A 26513-nucleotide genomic window follows, 5' to 3' on the forward strand; every position below is an offset into this window, starting at 1 on the left:
CGAGAACATAGTGTTGTAATATGGGTTCAAGGGTAAAATTCCTAGGGGTAATTATGTCCTTGTATCTATTCTAGAATGTTCTCTGTCATATTATAAATAAAGCACAGCTATGGTCACATTGATCAAGCCAGTATTCACGGAATTCCACATGGCATTAGAGCAAAAAATATTCCGGGGATATGGGAATTGAATTTTTTTTCCTTTTTTTTTTCTCTCTCTCTCTCTTCTCCGTGTTTCTGCCCTAAGGCCAGCCACCACCGCCAGCCTCCTCCACCTTCCGCCAGCCCTCCGCCACCACCGCCAGCCCTCCCAGGGCCTCCCCTCTTCTTCCGCCTCCACTGCAAGCCCCCCCACCTCTCGCCTTCCTTTCTTTCTCGCGAGAGGGTCTCCCTCACCTTGCCGTTAATTTTTTTCCCACCCTTGGTGAGTTGACTCCCACTGAGGGTCCTTTTTCCCTCCGTATGATTTAATTATTTTTAGAGGCCTTGTTTTTTGAGTTCTGCGATTTGTTTCCAGCCACCATGCCTGACGCTTCGGAGATCACCTCTGCTTCTTCTGGTTCTAATGGTTTGTCGCAACGTGATTTTATTCCGTTTTCTGTGAACACCATCAAGTTAAATGGAAGCAATTATCTTATGTGGTCTCATTCTGTTTATTTGCAATTGGTTCCCGTGGCTTGTCTGGCTACATCACGGGTGCCACGGTTAGGCCTACCGAGGCTGGTTCTGCACAAGGTCGCTGGATGAATTTTAATTTCTTGCCCATGTCGTATCTGGTTAATTCAATGGACCAAGACATTGCTGGGCGATACCTTCTTCTTGACTCGGCTGCAAAAATATGGAAGACAGCCAAAGATACTTATTCTCAGGTTGGGAATGCTGCCCAATGCTATGAACTCCGTCAAAAAATTCACTTTACCAAACAGCAGGAGTTAACACTTTCTCAGAATTACAATACCATGTGTACGATGTGGCAACAGTTGGATTTTCTGAGCACCTTCACTGCCACCACTGATGTTAATGCAACGGCCTACCGAAAGTGGGAGGATGGTTTACGCGTCTTTGATTTCTTGGCAGGGCTGAATATTGAGTTTGATCATATCCGGTCAAATATTTTGAATCGGGAACCTCTCCCAACTCTTGAACAGGCCTATGCAATCCTTTCGGCCGAGGATAGTCGACGAACAACTATGGTTCACCCTGTTACTCAGGAGTGATCGGCTCTTATTTCTAGTTCACAGTCTTCCCGTGGGGGCTCTTCCCATTCTGCTAGTACTGATCGATCATCTGGTGATCGCCCTCCCATTAAATGCGATCATTGTGGGAAGGTATGGCATACAAAGGACCGTTGTTGGAAGCTTCATGGTCGCCCTGCAGACACTTGCGGGCGTGGTAGAGGTGGTTCCAATCTATCCAATAACACCCGTGCTCATCAGGCAACTACTGAGGACCAACTTGATCATTCTCTGTCACAGTTTATGGCGGATTTGCAAAATTTACGGGATATGGTGACTCGTTTGGATACGTCTTCTTCGACATCTATATCTCCTTCCATGGCTGCCTCGGCTCTGTCTCTGCCTACTAATCCCAATACACCTTCTTCCACAGGTATTTCATTTGGTGGGACTTGCTCCTCGGTCATGCCTGATTCTTGGGTAACTGACTCAGGGGCAACCGACCATATGACCGGTTCTTCCTCTTTTTATTCCACTTATTTTCCTTTATTTGGTCATAGTAAGGTTCGTGTTGTTGATGGGTCTCTTTCTCCTATCTAGGGAAAGGGATCTGTACAGTGTTCTTCCTCTCTTACCCTTTCATCTGTGTTACATGTTCCGAAGTTCACTACTAATTTGCTTTTCATTAGTAGCATAACTAAGGATTTGAACTGCAAAGTAACATTTTTCCCAACCCATTGTTTATTTCAGGACTTGGAAACGGACAGTACGATTGCATGTGGTATGGTGGTTGGTGGTCTGTATGTGCTTGACGGTTCCCGGGCAGCTTTGACATCTCAGCCTGCATCTTTTGATTTTGATTCTGCACTTTTTGAATTGAAGGCATTGTCGTTTGGGCCATCCACCGTTTGGTGTTTTGTCAGATTTATTTCCTAGTTTAGTGAAGAGATGTAATAAACATAATTTTTCTTCTGATGCTTGCACTTTGGCTAAGCAAACTCGAAGCATTTTTCCAATTTCTGACAATAGAAGCTTGCATCCTTTTGGTTTGATACATTCTGATGTGTGGGCCCTGCCCGTTGTGTGTCTAGCGCTGGATTCAATGGTTTGTCACTTTCGTTGATTGTTTCAGCCGGACGACTTGGGTATATTTGATGCATAGTAAAAGTGACGTCTTCACATGTTTCACTTTATTTCATAAGATGGTCGAGACACAGTTTGATGCCAAGGTCAAGATTCTCCGGTCCGATAATGGGAAGGAGTATATGGATGGTGCCTTTCAGTCATATTTGGACAGCCATGGGATCATTCATCAAACCTCTTGCATTGACACTCCCGCTCAAAATGAGGTGGCTGAACGTAAGAACCGACATCTTTTGGAGGTTGCTCGTTCTCTTATGTTCACTATGGCTGTTCCTCCTTGTTTTTGGGGTGATGTTGTCCTTACAGCTACATATCTTATCAATCGGCTTCCCTCCAGTGTTTTGGATGGTCGTTGCCCCTTGGATGTGCTATGTGGGAAATCAACCTTTGTTGTGTCTCCCAAAGTCTTTGGCTGTGTCGTGTTTGCCAAGAATCATCATGTACACGGCAAATTTGATTCCAAGGGACTGCGATGCATATTTCTTGGTTATTTTGCTACCCAGAAGGGGCATAAATGTTATCATTCTCCTACCCGAAAAGTGTTTGTCACTATGGATGTAGTGTTTCGGGAGTCTGAGGCTTACATTAAACAGCCAGAACCTCTGCAGGGGGAGATTATAAGTGGTGAAGAGGTCCCGCTGATTGCCCCTCTAGACATTGAGATACCTACTATAGAAGATACCTCTGTTGAATTCGAAGATGGAGTTACAAGTCCAGAACAAGAAGTGGGACTGCTGCAACAAGAAAAAATTGTGTACACTTGGGGAATTGATTTTCCTCTGGACGGCCCTCTATACAAAGAGACCACCACCACTGATCCTACTCAATCGACATCTGCTCCTGCTCCAAGTCTTGCTCCTAGTCAGATTTCCAGTAAGCCCCCTCTTGATGCCAGTCTTGATTTACCCATTGCTGTTCGGAAATCAAAGAGGAGTTGTACATTGCACCCTATTTCCAACTTTGTGTCATATAACTCACTAACTCTTGCTTTTCATGCCTTCATAGCTTCTTTATCCTCTGTTTCCATCCCTAACAACTGGCAGGAGGCTATAGCCGAACAAAAATGGAAGGATGTGATGATGAAGAGATGCATGCCCTTGAAAAAAATCAGACCTGGGATTTGGTGAGTCCTCCACCTAGAAAAAGACCTGTTGGTTGCAAATGGGTCTTTGTAGTGAAGCACAAGGCTAATGGCTCAGTGGAAATAAAAGGCGAGGCTTGTTGCCAAAGGGTTTACTCAAACCCAAGGTATTAACTACTAAGAGACCTTTGCTTCTATAGCAAAGATGAATACTGTACGGGTTATTATCTCTTGTGCTGTGAATCGAGGATGGGAACTCCAACAACTTAATGTGAAGAATGCCTTCTTGCATGGAGATCTGGAGGAAGATGTTTACATGGAGATACCTCATGGTTTTACTTCTTCAAAAACTCAGGGTAAAGTATGTAAACTGAAAAAGGCCCTGTATGGTTTGAAAATCACCAAGGGCTTGGTTTGACCAGTTCCATAAGGCTATGATTGCTTATGGGTACAAGCAGAGCAATGCTGATTAGACATTGTTTATGAAGAAGGTAGGACAATAAGTGACAATGTTAATTGTCTATGTTGATGACATAGTGATCACAGGCAGTGATGCACAAGAAATACAGAAGTTGAAGGCTTATTTGGGCACTGAGTTTTAAGTCAAAGAATTGGGTAGATTAAGGTATTTCTTAGGGATTGAGGTTGCCTATTCAGCTAAAGGCATATCTCTCTCTCTCAAAGGAAATATACCTTGGATTTGTTACAAGAGACAGGGATGCTTGGGTGTAAATCAGCAGATACCCCCCTTGAGCCCAACATACATTTGAAGAGTAAGGACGGTGACCTGGTGGTCAAAGGTAGTTATCACAAGTTAGTTGGCCGATTGATCTACCTCTCACATACTCGGCCGGATATCACATTTGTTGTAAGCCTTGTCAGTCAATACATGCATGATCCTCACTCTTCTCACTTGGAAGCAGCATATAGAATTCTCTGTTACCTTAAGTCATCTCCTGGAAAAGGAATCTTGTTCTCTCCTCATAGCCACCTCCGGATAGAAGCATACACTGATGCAGATTGGGCCGGCAGTCCTGATGATAGGAAATCCACATCCGGGTATTGCACATTCGTTGGAGGAAACCTAACTACTTGGAGAAGCAAAAAGCAAGCTGTTGTAGCTCGATCTAGTGCTGAAGCTGAGTTTCGAGCTATGGCCCAGGGTATTTGTGAACTTCTTTGGCTCAAGGGCCTTCTTCTAGATTTGGGGATGTTTGCTGATCTTCCTATGCGGCTCTACTGTGATAGCAAGTCCGCAATCAGCATTGCGCACAATCCGGTTCAACATGATCGTACCAAACATGTTGAGATTGACCGGCACTTCATCAAAGAGAAGTTGGAACAAGGGCTAATCTGTATTCCATTTATTCAGTCTAGTGATCAGCTGGCTGACATCCTTACCAAAGGAATCAGTCCTAAATTATTTTTTCCTATAATTAGCAAGTTGGGCATGTTTGATATGTATGCACCAACTTGAGGGGGAGTGTTGTAATATGGGTTTAAGGGTAAAATTGTCCTAGGGGTAATTATGTCCTTGTACCTATTCTAGAATGTTCTCTGTCATATTATAAATAAAGCACGGCTATGGTCACATTGATCAAGCCAGTATTCATAGAATTCCACACATAGGTTGAAGACAACCTAGTTTTCACCTGTTGTAAACTATCGAGAGGTTTCCACTGGTTTCTTGGTTACCGCCTGGTCCGCCTCGATTTACACCAGATTTCTACCTTGGTTGCGAGATTGAAGTAGTCAATGGGTTTCGTGAGGACGAAGACGTCCTCTACATATTGCTTAAAAGAGAAGGTATTCGCATACCCACAATGTTGTACCTTTTTATAAAAGAGCCATGGTCGATCAAGAAGAATATGACCCACCTTTAGAGGGAGGACGTCACACTGTACTATATCCACGAATCCACCAATAGAGTAGGCAAGCAATCATTTATCACTATTCTTGAGATTAGTGTTATTCACCCATGCAACCTTGTAAGGATTTGGATGTGGCTTTGTCTGCAATCCCAACTTATGAAAAACGTCTTCAGAGATGGCATTAGTGCAACTACTTCCATCGATCACCAAACTACATAGTTGGTCATTGCACTTCACATGGGTTTGGAAGATACTGTTACTAATCTTCATCCTCAGTGACCTTGTGAGCAAGGTTTAATATTTCGCGATATCTCGGTATCTCGGGCCTACCGAGATATCCGAGATACCCGAAATATCGCAAAATATGACCGAAATATTGCATTTTTTCTGCAATATTTCGGGGGTCCATCTCGGGGGGTATTTGGCCATATCTAGGCCTGAAACTTCATGGACAACCTTATTTAAGCTTAATAAACACATTTAAACCATAAAATTGTAAAAATGTGAATTCAAATTGGTGTTTTGGGCTTGCACCCTTGATTGACATATGGTCGCCGACCCTAATGTATAAATAGTTAAATACACATAGATTAGGCAGTTAATATTTAATAATAGTATTTAACTTCATCACATATCAAGTTAAAGCCAATACACATTGATGAGTACCATGATTCTCATAAACTCCATAATATTCAATAACTCGCTTAAAGCTTTAAAGGCAATACACTAAGTGTCAAAGTTAGTAAGTCACAAGACTCGCAACTCGCAAGTCACAACTCACAAGTTCATAGATCAATGAAATCACAACTTAAGTTACAAATTACAAGTGCTAAACTGCTAATAGTAGTTGTTGTGCCTCCCTGGATCAATCCCACTCATGCCTCGCAGGAGTCGATGTCCATTGCTCTCTGTTTGAAGGACATATGTGGACCACGGTATAGAATCGGAGAAAAAATGAGTTTAGTCATCCACAAGTGTCACATAAATGGAATCATCAACATACTGTAGGTAACCTATCCTAGGATATAAGCTAGGGTTACCAATCGATCCAGTCCGTGAAGAAGATGATCCACTGTGATATGATGTTGGCGCCGGCGCAAGAGGCGATGGCATTGGCTGCATGTATGGCTGGTGAGGTTGGTAGCTAGGTCCGCTAGGGTATGCAAAGATGTTATCTACAAAAGATGATCCAAGATGTCCCGGGATCGGGACTGGACGTAGTCATAGTCCCCTACCCCACTAAATCGCCCATATGATGATGATCCATATCCATATCCACCGTAAGGTTGTGATGCACCATAATCCGATGCCAATGGGTGGCATGTGCGTCAAAAGATGGGGCACGCCAATGTCCAGTCGGTCCTCCCTCCCTATCACCTATACTCAAACCACCAACAGAACTAGATAGGTTATCAATGTCCATGTGATCAGGTTGCAACTGTGTTTGTCAACCCCTACGCTTCCTGTTGTATGTATGTAGGGGGCCTCTTGAGGGTGGGGGTGCGGGGGCACGTGCTCCGTGGTCCGTATCTTGTGTGGCATGATCAAACTGTCTCTCCAGTGAATCGGAGTGGCTCTACAGGTGTCGTATCCTGGGCCTCCTGGCCTACCACATAACGCTCTCGCATGCTGTCAAATTCTTCACCAGCATCACCACCACCAACATCACCACCACCAGCATCACCATCACCACCACCATCATCATCATTTGAGGACTTAGACCAGTCTTCATCATCAGCAACATTGCCACCAGTGGGCTGGAATGGTATGGGTGAGGCTTCCCTTGCATGTATCGACCCTCGTCGACCATATACTCGTCCACATCGGCACCAATCTCGGGAAGCTATCATGGGGTCGGGCCTACCTCCCTCCTCGTCCAACACTGGCTCACCTCTATCCCTCACCCGATCTACAATAGGGTCCTCATCGTCTGAGTCTACTTGAAAGATGTCAGCTAGATCAATGGTGCCCCTCTGTCCTTCATGTCCCATGCGTATGTGTTGCAGTTTCAGCCTCAAGTTGTAGTGCACATACACCATGTCAGATAAACGTTGAGACCCCAATTTGTTGCGCCTCTTGGAGTGGATGAGTGCAAAGGTACTCCAGTTCCTCTCACAACCAGATGCAGAACATGTTTGGGCAAGGACTTTAATTGCTATTCTTCTTAAGTTTTCAGCCGATTCCCCATACAACACCCACCATTCAGCTGCATTACAAGTTTACAACAAAAAAGACATGTGTCAAATGTTGTTTCAACTTTCAAATTTCAATACATGTGTAATTTAAAACTTAAAAGAATTACCAGCATCACCACGTGCTCTGCCTTGTATCGCAGCCTCAGTTCCAAAATTTCCCAATGCATCCCTAAATACCTTGATCTCCACCCATATGGAAAATTAGTAAGTACTTCTTCGCTACTTATTTGAAAGCATCAATAAGTTGAGTTTCCAAATGAACTCACCTCATTGTTGCAAATTGCTTGTAGTGCACCATCTGGCTCCAACTTCTTCACTACTTGTTTCACAGCATCAATAAGTTGAGTTTCCAACCCAAGCCTATTGTTATATTGATACTTAGGGTTCAAGTAGTATGCTGAAATATGACATGTAGAATAGATGTATTGTCAAATGCATAGGTAATTAGTAAATAATAATACTATGAATTAGTAAACATAAAACAAATTTACTCACCAGCCTTATGCAGTGGATGCATAAATTGATTCTCCCAGCGAGCATTTATGATATCTAAGAAGTGTTTGTTACTGCGAGGAGCCACATTATAGACACTATCTTTCATCAAGTCTATTGCAGCATATAGGACTGGCATGATTGGGCCCTTCAGAGCGGAGTCAGCAACATGTAGAACTTTAACTACTGACTCCAAAACTTTCACCACTTTGCTTAGTTTGGTCCAGAAGTCCTCAGATGACATCGTTGCTTGTGTTTCCCTCCCATTTGCAGTCTTGGAACCCTTCCATTCAAACCACTCCTCAGAAGCAAACATGCTTCTCAGCCCGGCCTTCTTTGTCTCAATGCTTTTGAGGGCAATGTAGTTGGTGGCAAATCTTGTGATGCCAGGCCTAACCAAGTCACCCCCACATTTTTCCCTCAATAGATTGAGTGCATAGGAGTGGTTGTATACAAAGTTGGTGATTTGTCTTGCACTTTCAACCACAATCTTCACCAACTTTAACTTTTCCATATCTTTTAGCATTAAGTCAATGCAATGGGCTGCACAAGGAGTCCAAAAGAGTCGGTACTTACTATTGTTCATCATCTCCTCACTGGCCAGCTTGAAGTTACTTCCATTGTCCGTTACAATCTGGACAACATTCTCAATACCCACATCTTTTTCCACTACTTCCTTTAACAATCTGTAAATATATTTTGCATCCTTTATCTCTTTGGATGCATCCACAGATTTGAGGAACACTGTAAACCATGAAATTGATGGTGGACTTTCTTGTAGGCCCAGTCCATCCATCTGCCATTATAGTCACCCCATATGTCTCCCACATATTCCTCATCTCACTAATGTACTCATCAATCTCACTCTTTTGTTGAGGTAGATAAACATTTATTACCTCATATGGGGTGGGGCCCTTGAATCCTGGGCCAGCCTCTGCAATGGTATCTATCATGGTATCATAATGGGGGCCTTGTGCGATGTTTCTTTGGGATGGTATGGTATAGCATCCACTTAGCTATTAATTCTTTAACCAATCCCTTCATCCCCTTCCATGCTCCTTTGATTCTGGATTGACTGCTTCCTTTCTTCTTATGCAATTTAGGATCAGATGTTGATGGTGGTACTAGTACTGATAGAGGTGTTGGGGCTGCCCTCATACTTTGTGATCTTTTAAAAGGATTCAAAGATCTAGGACCTCTAGAACTGCCAGCTCCTCCACTACCCCCTACTCTTTGTCTCTGCTGATCATCTTGAAAACTTACTCTACTCCTTGAAACAGTTCGCCTAAAATCCCTGGCCTCCTCTGCTGTTTGTATGTCATCAGGTACTGCAATGTCCTCATCATCATCAGAGGATGAGTCATCATCATCATCATCATTGTATTGTCTTCCTCCTCCCATCGAACTCCTCACTGCATCCTCAAGTTGTTCTCTTATCCTTTGCTTATCAGCCTTCCTCTTCTTCTTTCCTCTCAAACTATCACCAATCTCCCTGGCTACTTCAGTAGGGACCATATGACAACCTACAACATCTTTAGATCCTCCAGTCAGATGTTGTTTAAGTCTACTGGACCCACCTCCCATAAATTGCATGTGACAATAGTTACATATAGATTTTCTCTTATCCCCATCAATGGGAGTGCCATGTAACCATGCAATGTCACCCCTATGCTGTCTGGCAGGTCTCTCTTGTTCCCTCTGTTCTCTTTGTTCCCTCCGCCCCCTTTGTTGACTACTTTCCCCCACCTTTTGCTTGTCCTTCGCACGTTGTCTATCACGATCCGCCATAATGATACTTGTTTACTGCAATGTAAGTAACACAAATAATTAAAATACTTAATGTAGATGCACTTCAATTGACACTTTTAGATTACTAATACACTTGTATAGTTTTTTAATAGTTTTCCCCTAACCCTTATATTTTTCACATAATTAAAACCAATTTTTTATATATAATGTTAATATTAGTATTGACCTAACACAACAAAACCAAAAATTAGTAAACATAATATACATGTAATGCATTTCAAAACATATAGAAATAACTTTCATATTTTTTCATTATTTTTTAAACTTAAAACTCATATTTTTCCTTATTTATTTCTGTTTTTTATTTTTATTTTTTATATATTTTTCTTAATTTCCAAAAATTAAAATAATTATTTAAGAGCAGAAAAATAAATCCGACACCGTGAAGCCGTAGATCGGCCATTGGTGTCTAACATATATTTAATTCATTACCATCTAAGTCATATTACCCCTAATTATTTCCTATTTTAATTGTAGGAAAATGAATTTTTAAAACCAGAAAATTAAAAAAAAAAAATACATATGGAAAAAAAATTTCGACACTGTGAGACTATAGATCGGCCTCCGGTGTCTAACATATATTAATATCATCACCATCCAACAAAATTTGTACATAGTCTTTTCAAAAAAATAGTTTTAGAGGAATAGAATTTACCTTAAATAGTGGAAAAAGGCTTGGATGATGAGCTTAGATGACCCTCCGATGAGTTTACCGGCGAAAATCCGACAATAATGTGCTTGAACAATGGCTAGAGTGTTGGATGAGAGCTTGGAAGAGTGGAAAAATAGGCAAAAGACTGAAATTCCTTAGCAAATGCAGCTCTCGGTCGAAATATGGACCGAAATCTGCGAAATATTGTATTAAAGCCCCCCTTCACGTGACATTTTAAGCCAAAATACCATATTTCATCGATATCTCGTGAGATATCGAGATATCGACGAAATATGGTATTTTTTCATTTCGACCTGATTTCGCATCTCGGTAAGCTTGAGATATACGAAATTAAGCGATATTTCGCCGAAATATCGCGAGATTTTGAACCATGCTTGTGAGTGGTCAAAACAGGACAAAGAACATAACAAGGGTGTCGCTCCACATTGCTATCGTTGTCGTTGATGTCACCCAACTCACACTCTGCCAGTTTGCCTCCAAATCAACTGTCTCAAAACCAAGGTGCTCTTCTGGAACGTAAGTATAAAAGAATCCTTATCAATATAAGCTACCAAATGGTTGGGACACTGAGCACTGATATGCCCATATCATTTGCACGTAAAACACTGAATGACAACCTTTGACATCACAGGAGGTTTGTCGGAACCACGCTGAAATGGAGAATATGGTCAGTTAGGCCATGAAGATGACATGTCGGAATCACACCGAGGTGGAGAATATGGTCGGCTAGGTCATGAAGATGCCATAGATGAATTCCTAGCCTATGATGAGCCTAGTCAAGGTACTGCTATGGGTTATCCCCATAAATTCGAGGACGTCTTTCGCTCCTCTTTCAGCTCCATAATCATCATATTGACCAACTCCATATGGTGGTGGTGGTGGTGGTGGTGGTGGCGGTGGTGATGTGTGATGTTGTGGTGGAGGTGGTGGTGTACCATGAGACGGATCCTTTGGGATGAAGTTAGAAGAATCCCAAATTGCATGGGACTCTTCCCTTTATTAGAAGCCACTAGTCAGCTAATAGGAGCTTGGATAGATTCCATCATTGCCTAAATGGAACTTACAGAGGTTGTAAGGGTATCTATTTTTACATCGGTCTCACCTTTATAGGAGTTGAGTTCCTATAGAATCTCACTATTGGCCACCATGGTTAAGATATGGATAGAATCTCCTAATTTGGAATCAGTAGACCACACGAGCAATAGAATACTCAAGTCAAAGTATCAATGGCAAAACAGTCAATAATTGAGGTTTTAAAAAAGAATGGCACAACTATAATTATAAGGAATCTTTTTTATGTGTGTATGTGAATAAAGAATTTAAGTAACAAAGAGAGAAAATACAGGGGGCCCTTAGTGGGAAGAGAGACTAAACAAAGCTAGAAACAAGCCACACAAGCTAGTCAAGGGGAGGGATCGGCTGGCTGCAATAGGGAAACGGGAAGGCCCCAAAAGACAACAATGAGCCCGTTCCTTAGGGAGTCCCTTACATGAAGGAGAGGAAAGAGGGAAAGCTTAGAAGTACCATCAAAGAAGATGACATTCCAAATCTTATCAAAGGAGCGAGAGTTAAATGTCTATCTTCTAAGGTTGCGTTCCATCCAATTATGGTTGATGGTGGCACCAACAGCAAGCTTGTCAGCAATATCATAAAGAGATTTTCCTGCAAATGTCATATCAACCCAAACCCATTCTCTCTGAAGGGAGAGGATTCTTCTACTGTCGGGCCAACACCTGCTAAGGACTTTATTCCAAATGGGGGAGAAGGGGCAAGAGAAGAAAAGGTGGGCAACGTCTTCAATCCCATTCCAACATAAGCAGCATGAAGGAGAAACCTGGATCTGGCAGTGTAAGAGGAACGGTTGCATTAGGAAGTAGTTGGAGAGGGTCGCCAAACAATGAAGCTATAGCAAGGGATGTTGCCTTTAAACCAAACAATCCTACACCAAGGGGAGGGAGGCCCTCGAGATCTGATAAAGTCCCAAGCAGAGGAGGAGGAGAAGACACCTGAGGAAGATGGGAGCCAAACAACTGTTTCCCCTCTACCAGGGAGGAGTGAGGGCAAGGCATTCCAAATATCCCAGAGAGGAGGCATATCGAGGGAGTCCAATGACCATTTGTGATGATGGAAGCAACTATGGAATCCTTGTCAATGCCTGAGGAGTAAACAGCTCGAGTACCTGCCACTGAGAAGAGAACACCCATGGGGTGCTAGTTGTTGAGCCAAAGCGAAGTAGATAGGCCATCCACAACCTTGGAAGAGATGGCCCTTAAAGCTAGAAGCCTAACTTTTAGGACCTTGTGCCAAACCCAAAAAGCATCAAAGGAGGGGCCAACTGTCCATAGAAATTCCTTTAAGAGAAGAATAGAATAGACCTATGAGACCCAGATGCTATCCTTCTTGGTTGCAATCTTCCAAATCAACTTGAGGGTGCTGGTAGTGTTGGCCTCTTTGATTCTCCTCAGACCCAGAAACCTTCATAATGTTAAAAGTGCCCTCAATTCTTGGAACTCCTCCTTTGGGAACATCTCTTCCTCTGTTGTTGCTTGTTGTTATAAGCTTTCTAATATCCAACTTCGCCTTCAATTTGACATCCAAAACTCCTCCCTTGTTATGATGAAAACTTTGTTTCACTTAAGCTTCATTCCCTTGTAGCCTATAAGGAAAGATTCCTCCGTCAGAAAGTTTGTATCAAATAGTTAGAGCTTGGTGATTCCAACTCAACTTTCTTTCATAGATCCCTCAAGGCCAGATCCAACTTCAGCTTTATTTCAATGCTCTTGCCTAGTAATGGTTCCGCCCTCTCGTCTGTTGAGGATATCAAGTCTGAGTCCGTTGCCTTCTTCAAGCATATTTTCAACCCCCTTCCTCTCCCCCCTCGGCTCCTATCCCGAATAGTCTCCTCTCCTCAGTTTCCTCTTCCCTCTCCCCTCCCTCCATGCCATCCCTTCGGATGAGGAAATCCTTTTTTCTATCCTCTCCTTAAGGCCAATCGCCCCCTCCCAACTTGGATGGTTTTAGTATGGGCTTCCTCTCCTCTGCTTGGGATATCATCAAGCCTGACCTCATTAAGGCAATGCATAGTTTCTTTTTTGACCCCAATCGAGTCCATGGGATTAACCAAACCTTTCTCTGCCTTATCCCTAAGAAAGAAGGTGCCTCCTTGTTAGATTTCCGCGCCATTGCCATCTTCAACTTGTTTTACAAGTTCATAGCCAAAATCCTTGCCAACCAACTGAAGTTAGTGGTCGACCAGCTAGTCAGTCCCAATCAATCTGCTTTCATTCGTGGTAGGAACATCTCTGACAATATCCTTCTCTGTAATGATCTTGTCTATGGGTTTGATAGAAAATGTCATCCCCCTTTTGCCCTCTTGAAAATTGATATCCATAAAGCTTTTGACTCTTTGTATTGGGCCTTCATTCTCAGTGTCTTGCAGAAGATGTCATTCCCTCCTGCCTTTGTCGATTGGGTTTCCCATTACATATCCTCCCCCTGCTTCTCAGTGCTTATCAATGGGAGCCCTGCTGGTTTTTTTGCCTCTTCTGTTGGCATTCGCCAAGGCTGCACCCTCTCCCCTTACCTCTTCACCTTAGCTCTTAAAGTGCTCTCCCATAGCATTCAATCTTCTATGGACCAGTAACTCATATCCCCTATGTCCAAATGTAAGTCCCTCAATTTCTCCCACCTGGCTTTTGCTAATGATGTCATGGTCTTTTCTAGAGCTGATATCCCTTCCTTAGAGGCAAGTTTGTATTGCCTGCTCCTTTTTGAGAGTATGTCTAATCCTCATATCAACCTCTTCAAACCCCTCATGTTCCTTGCGGGGGTCTCTGATGATCTTAAGTCCCGTCCCTCATTACCTTGTTTGGGTTTTCCTTGGGCCATCTTCTGGTCTAGTACCTCGGCTTACCGTTTAGCCCCTCCTGGTTGTCTACTCACCACTGCACTCCTATGTTGGAGCTCTTGTGCAAGAGACTCCAGCTCTAGAAGGGAAAGCTACTATTTTATGCTGGGCTCCTTGAGCTTATCCGATCTGTTCTCCAATCTTCCTATATGTATTGGTCAGGTATCTTCAGTGTAATACCCCGCAAGCAGGTCACGAATAATTAATTGGATTACTTGTTAATATTTTAGTGTCTATTAAATTGTTTTATTTATTTATTTATGATAAATAGTGCAAGCACGAGGTGGCATGCCTATGTTTATTAGTAATTAAATATTGATTAGTATTTGATTAATATGATTAATTAAGTTAATCCTATTATTAGGGGCATTAGAGGTGGCATAACATGATTGGACCATGTGTTCTACTTCAGGGCTGCCACATGGTGCATTGAGAGGATGAGGTGGTCGCATGGTTAGTAGCTACATGGCTGGAAGGAGGAGGTGGCCATGGACCTGATTTGACTAAGCACACTAGTGCATCACATGGTGGCCTTAGAGGCAGCCACCATGTGCATGCTTAAGTAGGTGCTGGCAAGGCTGAGACAGTCATATAGTTGCTAGAAATTCCTAAGGCTGCTGAGTTCTAGACTTAGATAAAAGGAAGAAAGAAAGAAGAGAAAAAGAAGAAGGAAGAGGAAATTAAAGGTAGTTCAGTTCTGGTTTTCTAAACCTTGGGAAAAAAGAAGTTAAAGAAGAAATTGAAGGAGAAAAGAAGAGAACTTAGGGGATCTAGATGTTGCATTACTGAAGCCATGAATTAAAGGTGGATTGAAAGGATTTGGAGCAGGAAATTGAAGAAGGGCTTCATCAGTTTCTCAAAGGAGTGCTTACGTAAACTCAAGAAGTTCACCAAGTGTAGAAATATTACCTAAGTGATTGCAAAGGTGAGGGATCATATACTGTAATGTACAATATTGTATGAATGTGTTGTTTACATATTTAAGAGCAAGTATTTACAAGATTCTTTATACATAATTCTGTTTCATAAGATTTAATAGCTTTATGTTGAGATTGTGAGTGGATCATGTGTATTGAATGATGCTTTGTTGTCTATATAATATTAAGAATGTGAGGGATTCATTCTGTATTGTTATATGTTTATATCATTGATTGGACATGTATATGAGTATTGTGAGACTCTCATATGTATATGGCTGTATGTATTTGTATATTGGTATGACTGGTTACTGCTTATTTACATAACTATACATGTATGAGTAGAATGATGTTAGGGGAAATATCTAAGTACTGTTTTATAATTGAATGAAAGAGCTATGAAGGATTGTATGTATGTAAATGAATATGGATGTGAGGGAATCATGGATATTGTATATATGAGTTTGTGGATAATGTTATATGTTTATGTTGATGTTCTAGGCCATAGTTGGAAAACCAGATTTTGACTCGGGCGAGTCACCCGAGTCAAGTCAAAATTCTGCAAAACCCTGGTCAAGAGTCATGTAGACTCGGCCATGTTGAAAAATGACTAGACTAGGTCATGAATCGTCCGATCAAATAAGACTCGGTCTTTTCATCCAAATCGCTACAAACCCAGTGAGTCTAGTCATTTTTTAAAATACACAGTTGACTACATGAGTGTTGAGTAAATAAGTCAACAAATGTACTAATTAATAAAAGTATAGTAATTCTTTCTTGTAACTCACAAAAAAATAAATTCTAATTTGACTATTATGCCTTCAAGGTATGATCTCTCTCTCTCTTCAATGCAATTTGGTTGGATAATTGATGAATAATCATCTTGCCTTCCCAAGAGTAGTTAATTTTTAGAGAGATGGGATAATTATAATTAATCTTTTGAATTAATGTCTAGGATTTATTAGCTAGTGTTGCTAATATAATGTTAGGCAGCAAAGAGAATCACGTTGTTGTTATCTCTCTCTCTCTCATGTTGGTGTTAATTCTCTCTATCTCTCTCTTATTTATTAGTTTATACATATTTATTATATTAAAAAAAAAGACATGACTCGCCCTGACTAGGTTTGACTAGGCCGAGTCACCAGTTTTTCGAAAGACGAGTCGAATCAGAAAACCTGGTTTTCCAACTATTACTTCTAGTATGAGAATGGTTATGAGAATGATATGTGATGCAATGTATGGAATGAAGAGATGATAATGATGTATATGTATGTAATGACATGAAGATGATGATGATGATGTATAAGCCTGAAATGAGATGATGATGATGATGATGTCTAAAGCATGAAATGGAAAGTGAAAGAAAGAGAATGAAATGTATGAAATGAAAGTTAATGCAATAACAATACTTTGTGTCTACCATCCTTTTCCCGTAGGGGGTTGTGTACTGGATGAGGTATAATGTAATGGTAATTCTAGAGCATGGCGTACGGGTCATGTTGATGCAGCATGAAAGAGCCACATCCGTAGGAAGAAGAAGAACCAGCCCCACTCCCATGTGGGGCCCATTGAGTAGTTAGTTAGGATTGGCCCTTGGCCCTATCCTTAGTTTACTTAGCAGTTTGTTTAAATTTTCTATACTTAGCTTTATTTTTATGTTTTTAATTGAACCGTTTCAAATTGGTTGCATCCAATTAGTTCAATTTAAGTGAAATGATCCTATTGGCTGATAGGGTCTTAAATCCTATTGGCTACTTAGGAATCTTTCTTAAGTTAATGTTTTAAGTTAGAATTCTTCCCCTTCCACAATTTTAGAAGGGAATTAAGTTGTAATTTTATTCAGCCAAGGAATTCTATTCCAAGGCTGAATCATATTTAGCCTTTTAGCCCTATTATATATATTAATAAAAAATCTGAAGAGGATTAGCCTCCCAAAATCGTGATTGAATATTGCTGCCAGTGTTGCTGCTGTTTTGCTCCTCAAAGAGTGTTGCATCCTTGTGGTTCTATCAAGGTGGAAAGGGTAGGTGGATCTCCTACGACTCCTTGAGCCGAGATGGTCTGGAGGATCTCCATTGAAGATGGTTCTATCCTTCTCCATTGCTAAAGCTTGCTGCCAGAGGAGTCTGCTGCAGATTGACATCCAACTTCTGTTTCTAATCCTCTAATCCCTTCCCCAATCGATTCCCCTTTATTTTTATTTGAGTTCCATAAACCCTAAACACTCTTAACTCTGTCCAGCATCAATCCTTCATCAGAATTCCCCCATATTTGGACCACAATTCCCCCTTAGCATCCCCTCCACTCGACTTTAAGCTCTGCCCCCATTCATCTCTCAAACCCTAAAATCCCCCCAACTTCATTAAACCCAAAACTCGAGAATTTTCAGAACTAACACTTCCAACCATGACTTGGACTTCATACCCTGGCCGAGTGGTGTTCCCCACCAGTATAGAATTAGACCTTAGCCCCTTGCCTTAATTCCTAGTCTAAACCTTTATTCCCATCACTCTCATCTTCCCCAAAACTCGAAACCCGAACCCTAATTTTTTTCTGGAAATTCAATTGTATCTAAACCTAATCAAACCTACATCAATACACTCCTTAACACCTGCCTAGCCTTACCATCTATCACAACATCACATTCCCCTAACCCTAACCCTAGAAATTGACCAAAACTTTAATTTTGCCCTGTTGAACTGCAGAATCAGCAGCCCCTTGGTTCCTTTGTCTTTAGATTCTGGATCACTGGCCTCTAGTAGGTCCTTTACCTATCTAGAGCTACATTACTTGTGGTCTAGTGCAGACCATTATACGATGGTAATTTTAGAGATGTTCCTCTTGGACATGTGGTCTAGTGTAGACCATTATACGATGGTAATTCTAGAGCATGTTCCTCCTAGACATGTGGTCTAGTGCAGAACATTACACGATGGTAATTTTATTGCATGGTGTACGGATCATGTGGTCTAGTGTAAACCATTGAATTCTAGAGCATGCTGTACGGATCATGTGGTCTAGTGCAAACCATTTAATTCTAGAGCATGATGTACGGATCATGTGGTCTAGTGCAAACCATTTAATTTAAGAGCATGATGTTCAAATCATGTGGTCTAGTAAAGAGAGTTAATGATAGAGCATGTCCTCATGGTCATGTGGTCTATCCGAGATGATATGAGGCCTAGTTTACCTCAACATTTATGTGCACATTTGGTAGTACACTATTGACTTGACTTAACCTTAACAGTAAACCTATGTTCTTATTAAATATATACACACATGGACATTGATATGAAAGTACATGAACACTTGAATGTATTGTAACATGATTTCCTCACTGAGTTGTTGTCTCATCCCTATTATAAATATTCTTTTCAAATGATGAGTTCAGAGGAGAGGTGTGTACAACTTCAGACTCTTTGGATTGTGAGTGTACATGGTACCCAACCTAGGGAACAAGAATTGAGAAAAGTGCTTGTGAACAATAGGAGTTATGATGTGAGAAAGACACAGAACATGTTTTGCAATAAGGTTTAAATTCACAGAGCTTTGTAATACTTATTCAATTGCCACCAGTGATATCTAATGTCATGTATTAGTCTTAATCCCAACTCCAATAGTGTTAAGTCTTTCGTTGTGTATGTATGAATTCTATGGGAGTTGGGTTATTTATACAAATGTGAAAGGTGATTTCTGATCATTGCCCGTGAAGGTAGACTTTTTACCTTGTTCGGGTTTGGGGTCGTTACATTCAGGCTGCCCTAGTCCATTATAGCAAAGATGAAATCCCTCGTGTGTGCTTTCCTTTGGAAAGGTAGTGATGCTATTAGATTCCTTCATCTTGTTAGTTGGGCCTCTGTCTGCCTCCTAAAAGAAGAGGGGGGCTAGGTTTGAGAAGAATCAAATATGTCAACTAGGCGCGTATTCTTAAATTGATTTGGAAACTTGCGGCCAAACCTTAGAGCATTTGGGTAGGTTCTGATGCCTCCTGGGTGTGGAGAAAGATCTTGCAGCTCAGACCTCTTGCTCTTGGGGTAATCAGATCCTTGTTTGATGGTGGTTCCTCTATCAGATTCTGGCTTGATAATTGACACCCTAATGGAGTACTCATCCATTCAGTTAGTGCCAGAGTCCTTTACAGCTGTGGTTTTGACAGGCTGGATTTCATTGCAGACATTCGGCAGTTTAATGATTGGCCTCACCCTCCCTCCTTCCCCTCCTTGGCTGCCATCTGGGACCCTCTGCCTAGTATTCCTACGAGGCCTAGGGGGAGTGGTGACATAGTTACTTGGTTGGCTTCGTCGTTGGGTCTCTTCTCTGCCTAGCCCATTTGGGACCTTATCAAGGCTTGTGAGTCAGTGAAACCTTGGCACAATTTGGTATAGTTTAAGAGGCACATTCCCCATCATAGCTTCACTGCTTGGGGGTGTTCTCTCGTTGCCTCCTTACGCAGTCTTGTCTCCTTCAGAGACAGATTCCTGTCCCTCCCCCCAGTGCTGCCTTTGCTGGAATGCCTCTGAAGATGTGGATCACCTCTTCTTCGACTGCCCTTTCTCCTCCTGTCTGGTCTGGTCTTCTGGCCAAATGCTGGCCTCGTAGAAGACAGATTTTGGTGGATATGACAGCTGAAAAATCCTGTTGTGACACAGTGGGTCGTGGTTAGCTCACTTTTGTTACGGCCATTCATCAAATTTGGTTCGAGCGCAATCTTCATAGATGGACCAACAAATCTGGGATTCCATTCTATACCCCTAGAAATATGTTGATTACTGTCCCTTCCCCCCCCCCCCCCTTGTATGGCAGGGTCTTGTAAGTTGTGCTGCTTTTTCTCCCCTTTTCTTGGGGCTTTCTGTATTTTTTTCTCCTTTGGTAATGAATTCATTTATTCATCCAAAAAAGGTACATCGTCTAAAGAATGCACTTTATGACTTGAAACAATCACCAAGAGCTTGGTTTGATCGGTTCAGACAAACCATGGTAAAAAATGGATACATCCAAAGCCATGCAGATCCTACCTTATTTACAGAAAGGGAAAATAAAAAGGTAAACTGACAGAACTTATTGTATATGTTGATGATATCGTGATAGCTAATAAAAAGTTTCTAGCCCAACAATTTGAGATGAAGGCTCTAGGTACCTTGAAATACTTCTTAGGAATTGAGGTATCAAGGTCAGTCAAGAGTCGCTATATTTGTAATGGAAAATATGTTTTGGATCTCCTCAGTGAAACAGGAACATTAGGATGCCAGCTTAGTGATTCACCCATTGATCAAAATCATAAATAGGTTAAGGAGAGTGGGCTGATGATCAGTGATGCGAGGAGATACTAGAGACTTGTTGGCAAACTATTTATCTTTCTCTCACTCCTCCAGACATATCATACTCTGTCAATGTAGTCAGCCAGCTCATGTATGCTCCTAGAACTGGTCATATGGAAGTTGTTTACCGGATTCTTAGGTATCTGAAGTCAGGCCCAGGCAAAGGTTTATTGTTCAAGAAAAGAAATTACCTAAGGATTGACGAATACACTGATTTGGATTGGGCTGGATCAGTCATACATCAAACTTCAACTTCGGATTATTGCACTGGTGGGAATCTGGTTGTAGTGACCAGATCTAGTGCAGAAGCAGAATTTAGGGCTATGACTCATGGGCTGTGTGAGCTTCTACGGCTGAAATTTTTGATCCAGGAGTTGGGTTTTGAAGTTAGATAAACCTATGAGACTGTATTGTGAGTTGTGACTGCAAAGCAACTATCAGTATAGCACACAATCCAGTTCAACGTGACCGTACCAAACATATTGATGTTGTTCGTCACTTTATCTTGATCTCTCTGTATACCATTCATGAGAACTGGAGAACAAGTGGTAGATATCTTGACCAAAGGACTTGTCTCCACATGTTTTAATGTTTCGTCAGGCAAGTTGGGAATGTGTAATATCTATGCCCCAGCTTGAGGGGGAGCGTTGGTGCTGGTATATTACATGTAAGGGTATTCTAGGAATACTCATGTAATGAGTATAGAATAGGAATTAGTGTTATGTATGGGGTCTTGTAATACTTAAGTCTATTATAACAAGTGATGTATTAAGGACAAAGGCAGTCTAGGATGGACCTAACTTCTCTTCTCCTTTCATTGATTCTACCTTTCTTCTTTTGGTTTAGCTCTGATCTCTCTCTAAATTCTGTTATACACCCGACTACTGAAATCTGAACTCATATTAGATCACTTTTAAAAACTGAGGGATCACTATCCTAACTAAACTACTGGACTGGAATCTTGAGAATAAATTTTCAAAAAAAAATTAGAACCACTTCCTCATATTTTAACCAATAACAAAAAGAGACTCCTGATGAAGAAAGCTCTTCTTTCTTCCCTACAATACTTATCATAAGATCTCAAATAAGGTCTAGGATGGAAGGCTACTTGCTGTTTTTGTGTCTTTGTCAGTGGCCTCAAGGCATTCAACAGCTACTCTCACCTACTCCAATATTTTCCCTCCCCAGTAGGGCCTTAGTTTTTTGATCTAGTAGACGTTTTGAATTGAAATATCAGTGATGTCTCGTTCTTCTGCTGACTGAAATTATACTTCTTTTTGTGCAATTGCGTTATAAATTAGTTTCTGCTGCATTAGATGTTTCAAATTGAAATCACGGCTGACTCTTTTTCCTGCATTTCTGCTGACTTGCAATGTACTTGTTCTATTCCAATTGCTTGTTATCAATCCTTACACATTTGTTTGAAATATCTATTATGTGCCTTCGCTTGTAGCTTGTCCCAAATGTTAGGGCAAATCAGGTTCCAAGCTGTTGCACTAAGTCTGAAACACTTTAAAACTAAGAAACAACTTCCTTTCTGTGGAGCTCACTTTGGATGAATAACATAATGCAAACAAAACTCCAAAAGGTGCCCCATAGGGAGTTATATTATCATAATCCTAAGTTACTCTTAGAAAAAAGCACAAATGAAGGGAAAAACATCAGTGAGAAAATTACCCCAATCTACATTGTGTTCAAAATCTTTAAATTTGTATACCCCCTCCACAAGACAGCCTAAGTAACCAGTGTTGAACAAAATGAGAGCGTAGAGCAAGGTTTAACTTTCAAGCGTCAAACATAAGAAGATCCAAACTTTTGGAGTGTCTTCAGAGTGTACATATTGTGTAATAAAAAATTGAATGAAGAAATTTTTTTTAACAGATGTATTACTTTTTTATATAAAAGAAGACGACATATCAATGCTTAGTACAGATCAATTCTAGTCCCAAGAAAAGTACTTTATCTTGAATCTACTTTTTGTTTGTGTGTGTGTGTGTGAGGGAGAGAGAGAGAGAGAGAGAGATGCTCATCCTATAGTAACACCTTGACACTCTCATTACGGAACCACTGCTTTATATTTCTTGGGGGCACGCCACTAGGATTCATAACAGATCCAATCTGGAACTGCTCAATTTGCAAATTTCGTGTAGACTGGTGCTCCCAAGACAGTTTTGGACCTTTGGTTCCTTAAACAGAGTGCCACTTCATCTCTCTTCCCCCCCCCCCCCCCCTTTCCCGCACCTTCTTATTCCCCTCCTTTCTCCTTCTAGCTTGTGTTTGTAACCTGTATCTGGAAGTTAGAATAATTTTTTTTTTCTTTTTGATGCAAGATGTTTAGACTAAAAATTTTATCATAATTCAGGAACCTCTCTCTACATTGGCTGCTGAGTATGAATCTGGCAACCCTATCTTGCAGGAAAAAATAAAGGTTTGTTTAGCCAGTAAGCTTCTTTCTTACACCTGACCCAAGCAGGTGAACTTTTATAGCTCAGCAAATGTTGCCACTTATGTTCCTGTTTTTCTTGTTTATGTCTTGCTGTATTCTGTTGACTTAGAACTTAGTTTTTTTACCCCCAAAAAATTTCCTCGCTGGATGTGCAGATTCTTGGTGAACAATACTCTGCAATAAGGCGAACTCGGGGTGATGGGAACTGCTTCTTTCGTAGCTTTATGTTTTCATACCTGGTATTTTCCTAAACTCCTAGTGACATCATGAATTTGATCTGCTCTTTTGTAGTTGAGAACATACCCTCCGGCTTGTTGATTGACTGAAACTTATATGTTGCTGTGGTTTAGTGAAAGAAATTGTAAGATTGTTGGTATTAAGTTTTAGGACCATATTCTGGTATCAAAAGGCTCCTTTATATTCTTGGTATCTCTCCTCCAGCTCCGGGTTACTGGGAAGTTAATCTAATCTGTGGTTTTAGCTACTAAACAAATTGGGAATTATGGAACTAGGAGTATATTCTGCAATCACAAGACAAAGCAGAAGTTGATCGTATCAAGTCAAATGTTGAAGAATGCAAAAAAACACTCCAGAGATTGGGATATGCTGACTTCACCTTTGAGGATTTTTTTGCGGTAAATCTATGATTTGCATTCTTTTGTTCATCTACTATTGTTTCTTTTTATGTGCTTATGTATATGGAAAGATATTTTGATTTGAGAAGTAATCTTGATACTTTGTCATTGCAATGTAGTGAGGCTGGCTAGTTGTATGTTGGATAGGTACTTCATAGACATTGTCTAGTCGAACCATATTAATAGTATTTATTAAATCTTATCTACATTATTTTTTGCATATGTGAACAATGAATGCTGTGAAGAAATAAAGGTACGCCCATTTAAGAAAGTACAAGATACCACTTAGGTGATTGATTAATTTTCTAGGATTTTGGAGTCATGTCACATTTATTTTGCTCCATCTGAAGCTTTGAATCTCTCTTTCATGATAGAAAGTACACGATACCACTTAGGTGATTGATTAATTGACAACTAACTGATCGACCGATGAAGAATAATCGACAGCCTAGTATATTTCAGCATTCTTTATTTCAACGCCGTTTTGATTTCTGAGTTGTTGCTTAAACAACAATTTAACTCACAGCACGTTGGACTTATAGTGGCTGATAAGAAAGATAAATGACTTGCTTTTGACAAATATTTGTTTTCCTTTTTTCTTCGCAAAAATACAATATCAAGACTAGGATCCTCTCCCCTCCATTATTTTATAGCTTTCTCGTATTGGACCCATAAGTTTGGTTATTTGTAACTAGAAAACTAGGAAAGACACAATTGTCATGCAACCCTCCACCATAGTTTTAGATTTTGACCTAGGTCGAAACCGAAATATCCGGATCTTCTGCATTTTGGTTGCCATTTTGGTGGTTAAATCACATATGGCCATATTTTGGTCTGAAACTTCATTGAAACCCTAATTAATCATCTAAACATATTTGAACCTTTCGATTATTTAAAAAAAAAGATGCAAAATGATAGTTTGGCTTTGGACCCTAGGTTTGTATTGTACATTGTATGTCTCGGTATCCTTTGTCTTATATAACCTATTTGACACATAATTTAGTACTTGGAAACACAACATTCAATAAAAGCAATCAAAATATGTATTAAGAAGAAAGAAAAATAGTACACCAATTTCAAAAGTTTCACCATAGACAATTAATAGGGATTGCCTATTTAAGCATGGAAAAAAGAACACCCAAAGTGGTAGTTTGGCTTTGGATCCTATGACATATGGCAGCCATGTCATCCTCTGCCTGAAGAATCTCTCAAGTCCTTCACAACAACCTTATAGGTGAAAATTTTGAAATTTGAGGAAATTTGGCTAAATGATGATTCAAATCTCACCCAAATGTTGAAGTGGATGCTCAACAGTTGACCACCAAGTCTTAATTCAGTAGTAAAATGAATTACTTCGCAAAAAATTTGAGGTTTTCTAGTAGTTTTGGAGTAATTAGGTGAAAGGGGTCGAAAGCTTGAAATTTTTCCGGAAGGAGTCAAAATGATCGAAATTTTGGTCAAAATGTAGAATGACTGCAGAGAGTTGACCCCTGTTTCGTTTCAAGGCTTCTCAAAACCAAAAATTTCGCAAAATTTCGGTCATTTTGTCTAAAATTTCGATCCATGCCCTCCACAGAACAAATCAAAAAAGTTCCCACTCTATAGCTGTGATTAGCTGTTAAAGACTAACCGAGGAATGCTAAAAACAGAGCTACTACAGTGGAAAAGGTTGATCTATGGTATCACAGGACCTATCTAGCTCTCCTAGCTGCTTGCCTATAGTTTAATTGTTATATACTCATATGTATCTCACTGGTAACAAAGATTTCTCAAATTCCCTTAAGGTGCTTTATTTTTGAGAAACCATGGAGACACCAAATGCCAGACTCCTGCATTAAAATTATTCTGTTCTGTCACGATTCATAACTTTAGCTGGCTGTAAAATTTTCTTCTTGACAGTTTCTTCCTAGTAATATCTTTCCCTTTTTCATTAACATGTTAAATTCTAATCCTTGCGATTATAACTTGTAGTTATTCCTCGAGCAGCTTGAAAGTATCCTGCAAGGAAGTGAAACTTCCATAAGGTAATGCCCATGCACTTGTTCTGTCTCCTTGACATCATTATATGAAACCATAAATCATGCAAGAGATATTTGTCTCCATTAGTACATTTCATCCAGATCAGAAGATTCTGTGAGATAATAAAAAACAAATACATCTTTAATTGTTTCAGTCACGATGAGCTCGTGAGGAGGAGCCGAGATCAGTCAATTTCTGACTATGGTGAGTATGTTAATGGTAGTGATTTCTTTTTTTTTTTTTTTTTTTTTTTGAGTTTCTTCTAATAAAGTTCATTTTCTAGTCGTAATGTTCTTTAGATTTGTGACCTCTGGTGAGATACGAAGGCGTTCTGACTTTTTTGAACCATTTATTGTGGGCTCAATGAATGCATCAGTGGAGCAGGTCTGTTCAATTTTTATTTCATCTTAAAAGGGTAACAACTTACGAGAGAGGCTCAGTTTCTGTGCACTTTTATTCTTTCTCTCTTTCAAGCATAGGGTTTATAATTAAAAGCAAAATAATATATATTTAGCCATAGATTCCAGGTGAAATTGAAGGGTTGTGAAGCGTAAAATAAAGAAAAGAAGTAGAATGTTCACTTTCAGGTCTTGGAAGTAAATTAGTTTCTGTGGTTTGAATGGTTAAACTTGCTTCAAAAAAGGGAGAGTACGGCTTTAGTAGAGGATCTGAAGGATATTCCATGGGTTGCAGGTTGTTATATGCTCCAGTTTAGGGCTTCAGAAATTACAGGATCTATAAGACAATAGTCTAAGATTGAGAACAACAGAAGTCAAACCATTAGAGCAGACTCCATGATTTGGAGATTACTGTGGAAGTCTTTTATCTTATCC

The 26513-nt window shown here is 40.4% G+C and overlaps 1 protein-coding gene across 5 annotated transcripts in view; it reads left to right on the forward strand.

The window, feature by feature from the left end:
• LOC122638387 (OVARIAN TUMOR DOMAIN-containing deubiquitinating enzyme 1-like) overlaps positions 1–26513 on the forward strand; it is a 46896-nt gene that overhangs the window by 18456 nt on the left and 1927 nt on the right. For all 5 annotated transcript variants that reach the window (XM_043831327.1, XM_043831324.1, XM_043831326.1 and 2 more), the window contains exons 3-8: positions 22943–23008; positions 23182–23265; positions 23539–23661; positions 25633–25685; positions 25835–25884; positions 25964–26064. In XM_043831327.1, coding sequence (XP_043687262.1) covers positions 22943–23008; positions 23182–23265; positions 23539–23661; positions 25633–25685; positions 25835–25884; positions 25964–26064 — 477 coding nt within the window. The remainder of the gene's footprint in view (positions 1–22942; positions 23009–23181; positions 23266–23538; positions 23662–25632; positions 25686–25834; positions 25885–25963; positions 26065–26513) is intronic.

The sequence above is a fragment of the Telopea speciosissima genome, chromosome 8, assembly GCF_018873765.1.
Source record: "Telopea speciosissima isolate NSW1024214 ecotype Mountain lineage chromosome 8, Tspe_v1, whole genome shotgun sequence".
Classification (NCBI taxonomy): domain Eukaryota; kingdom Viridiplantae; phylum Streptophyta; class Magnoliopsida; order Proteales; family Proteaceae; genus Telopea; species Telopea speciosissima.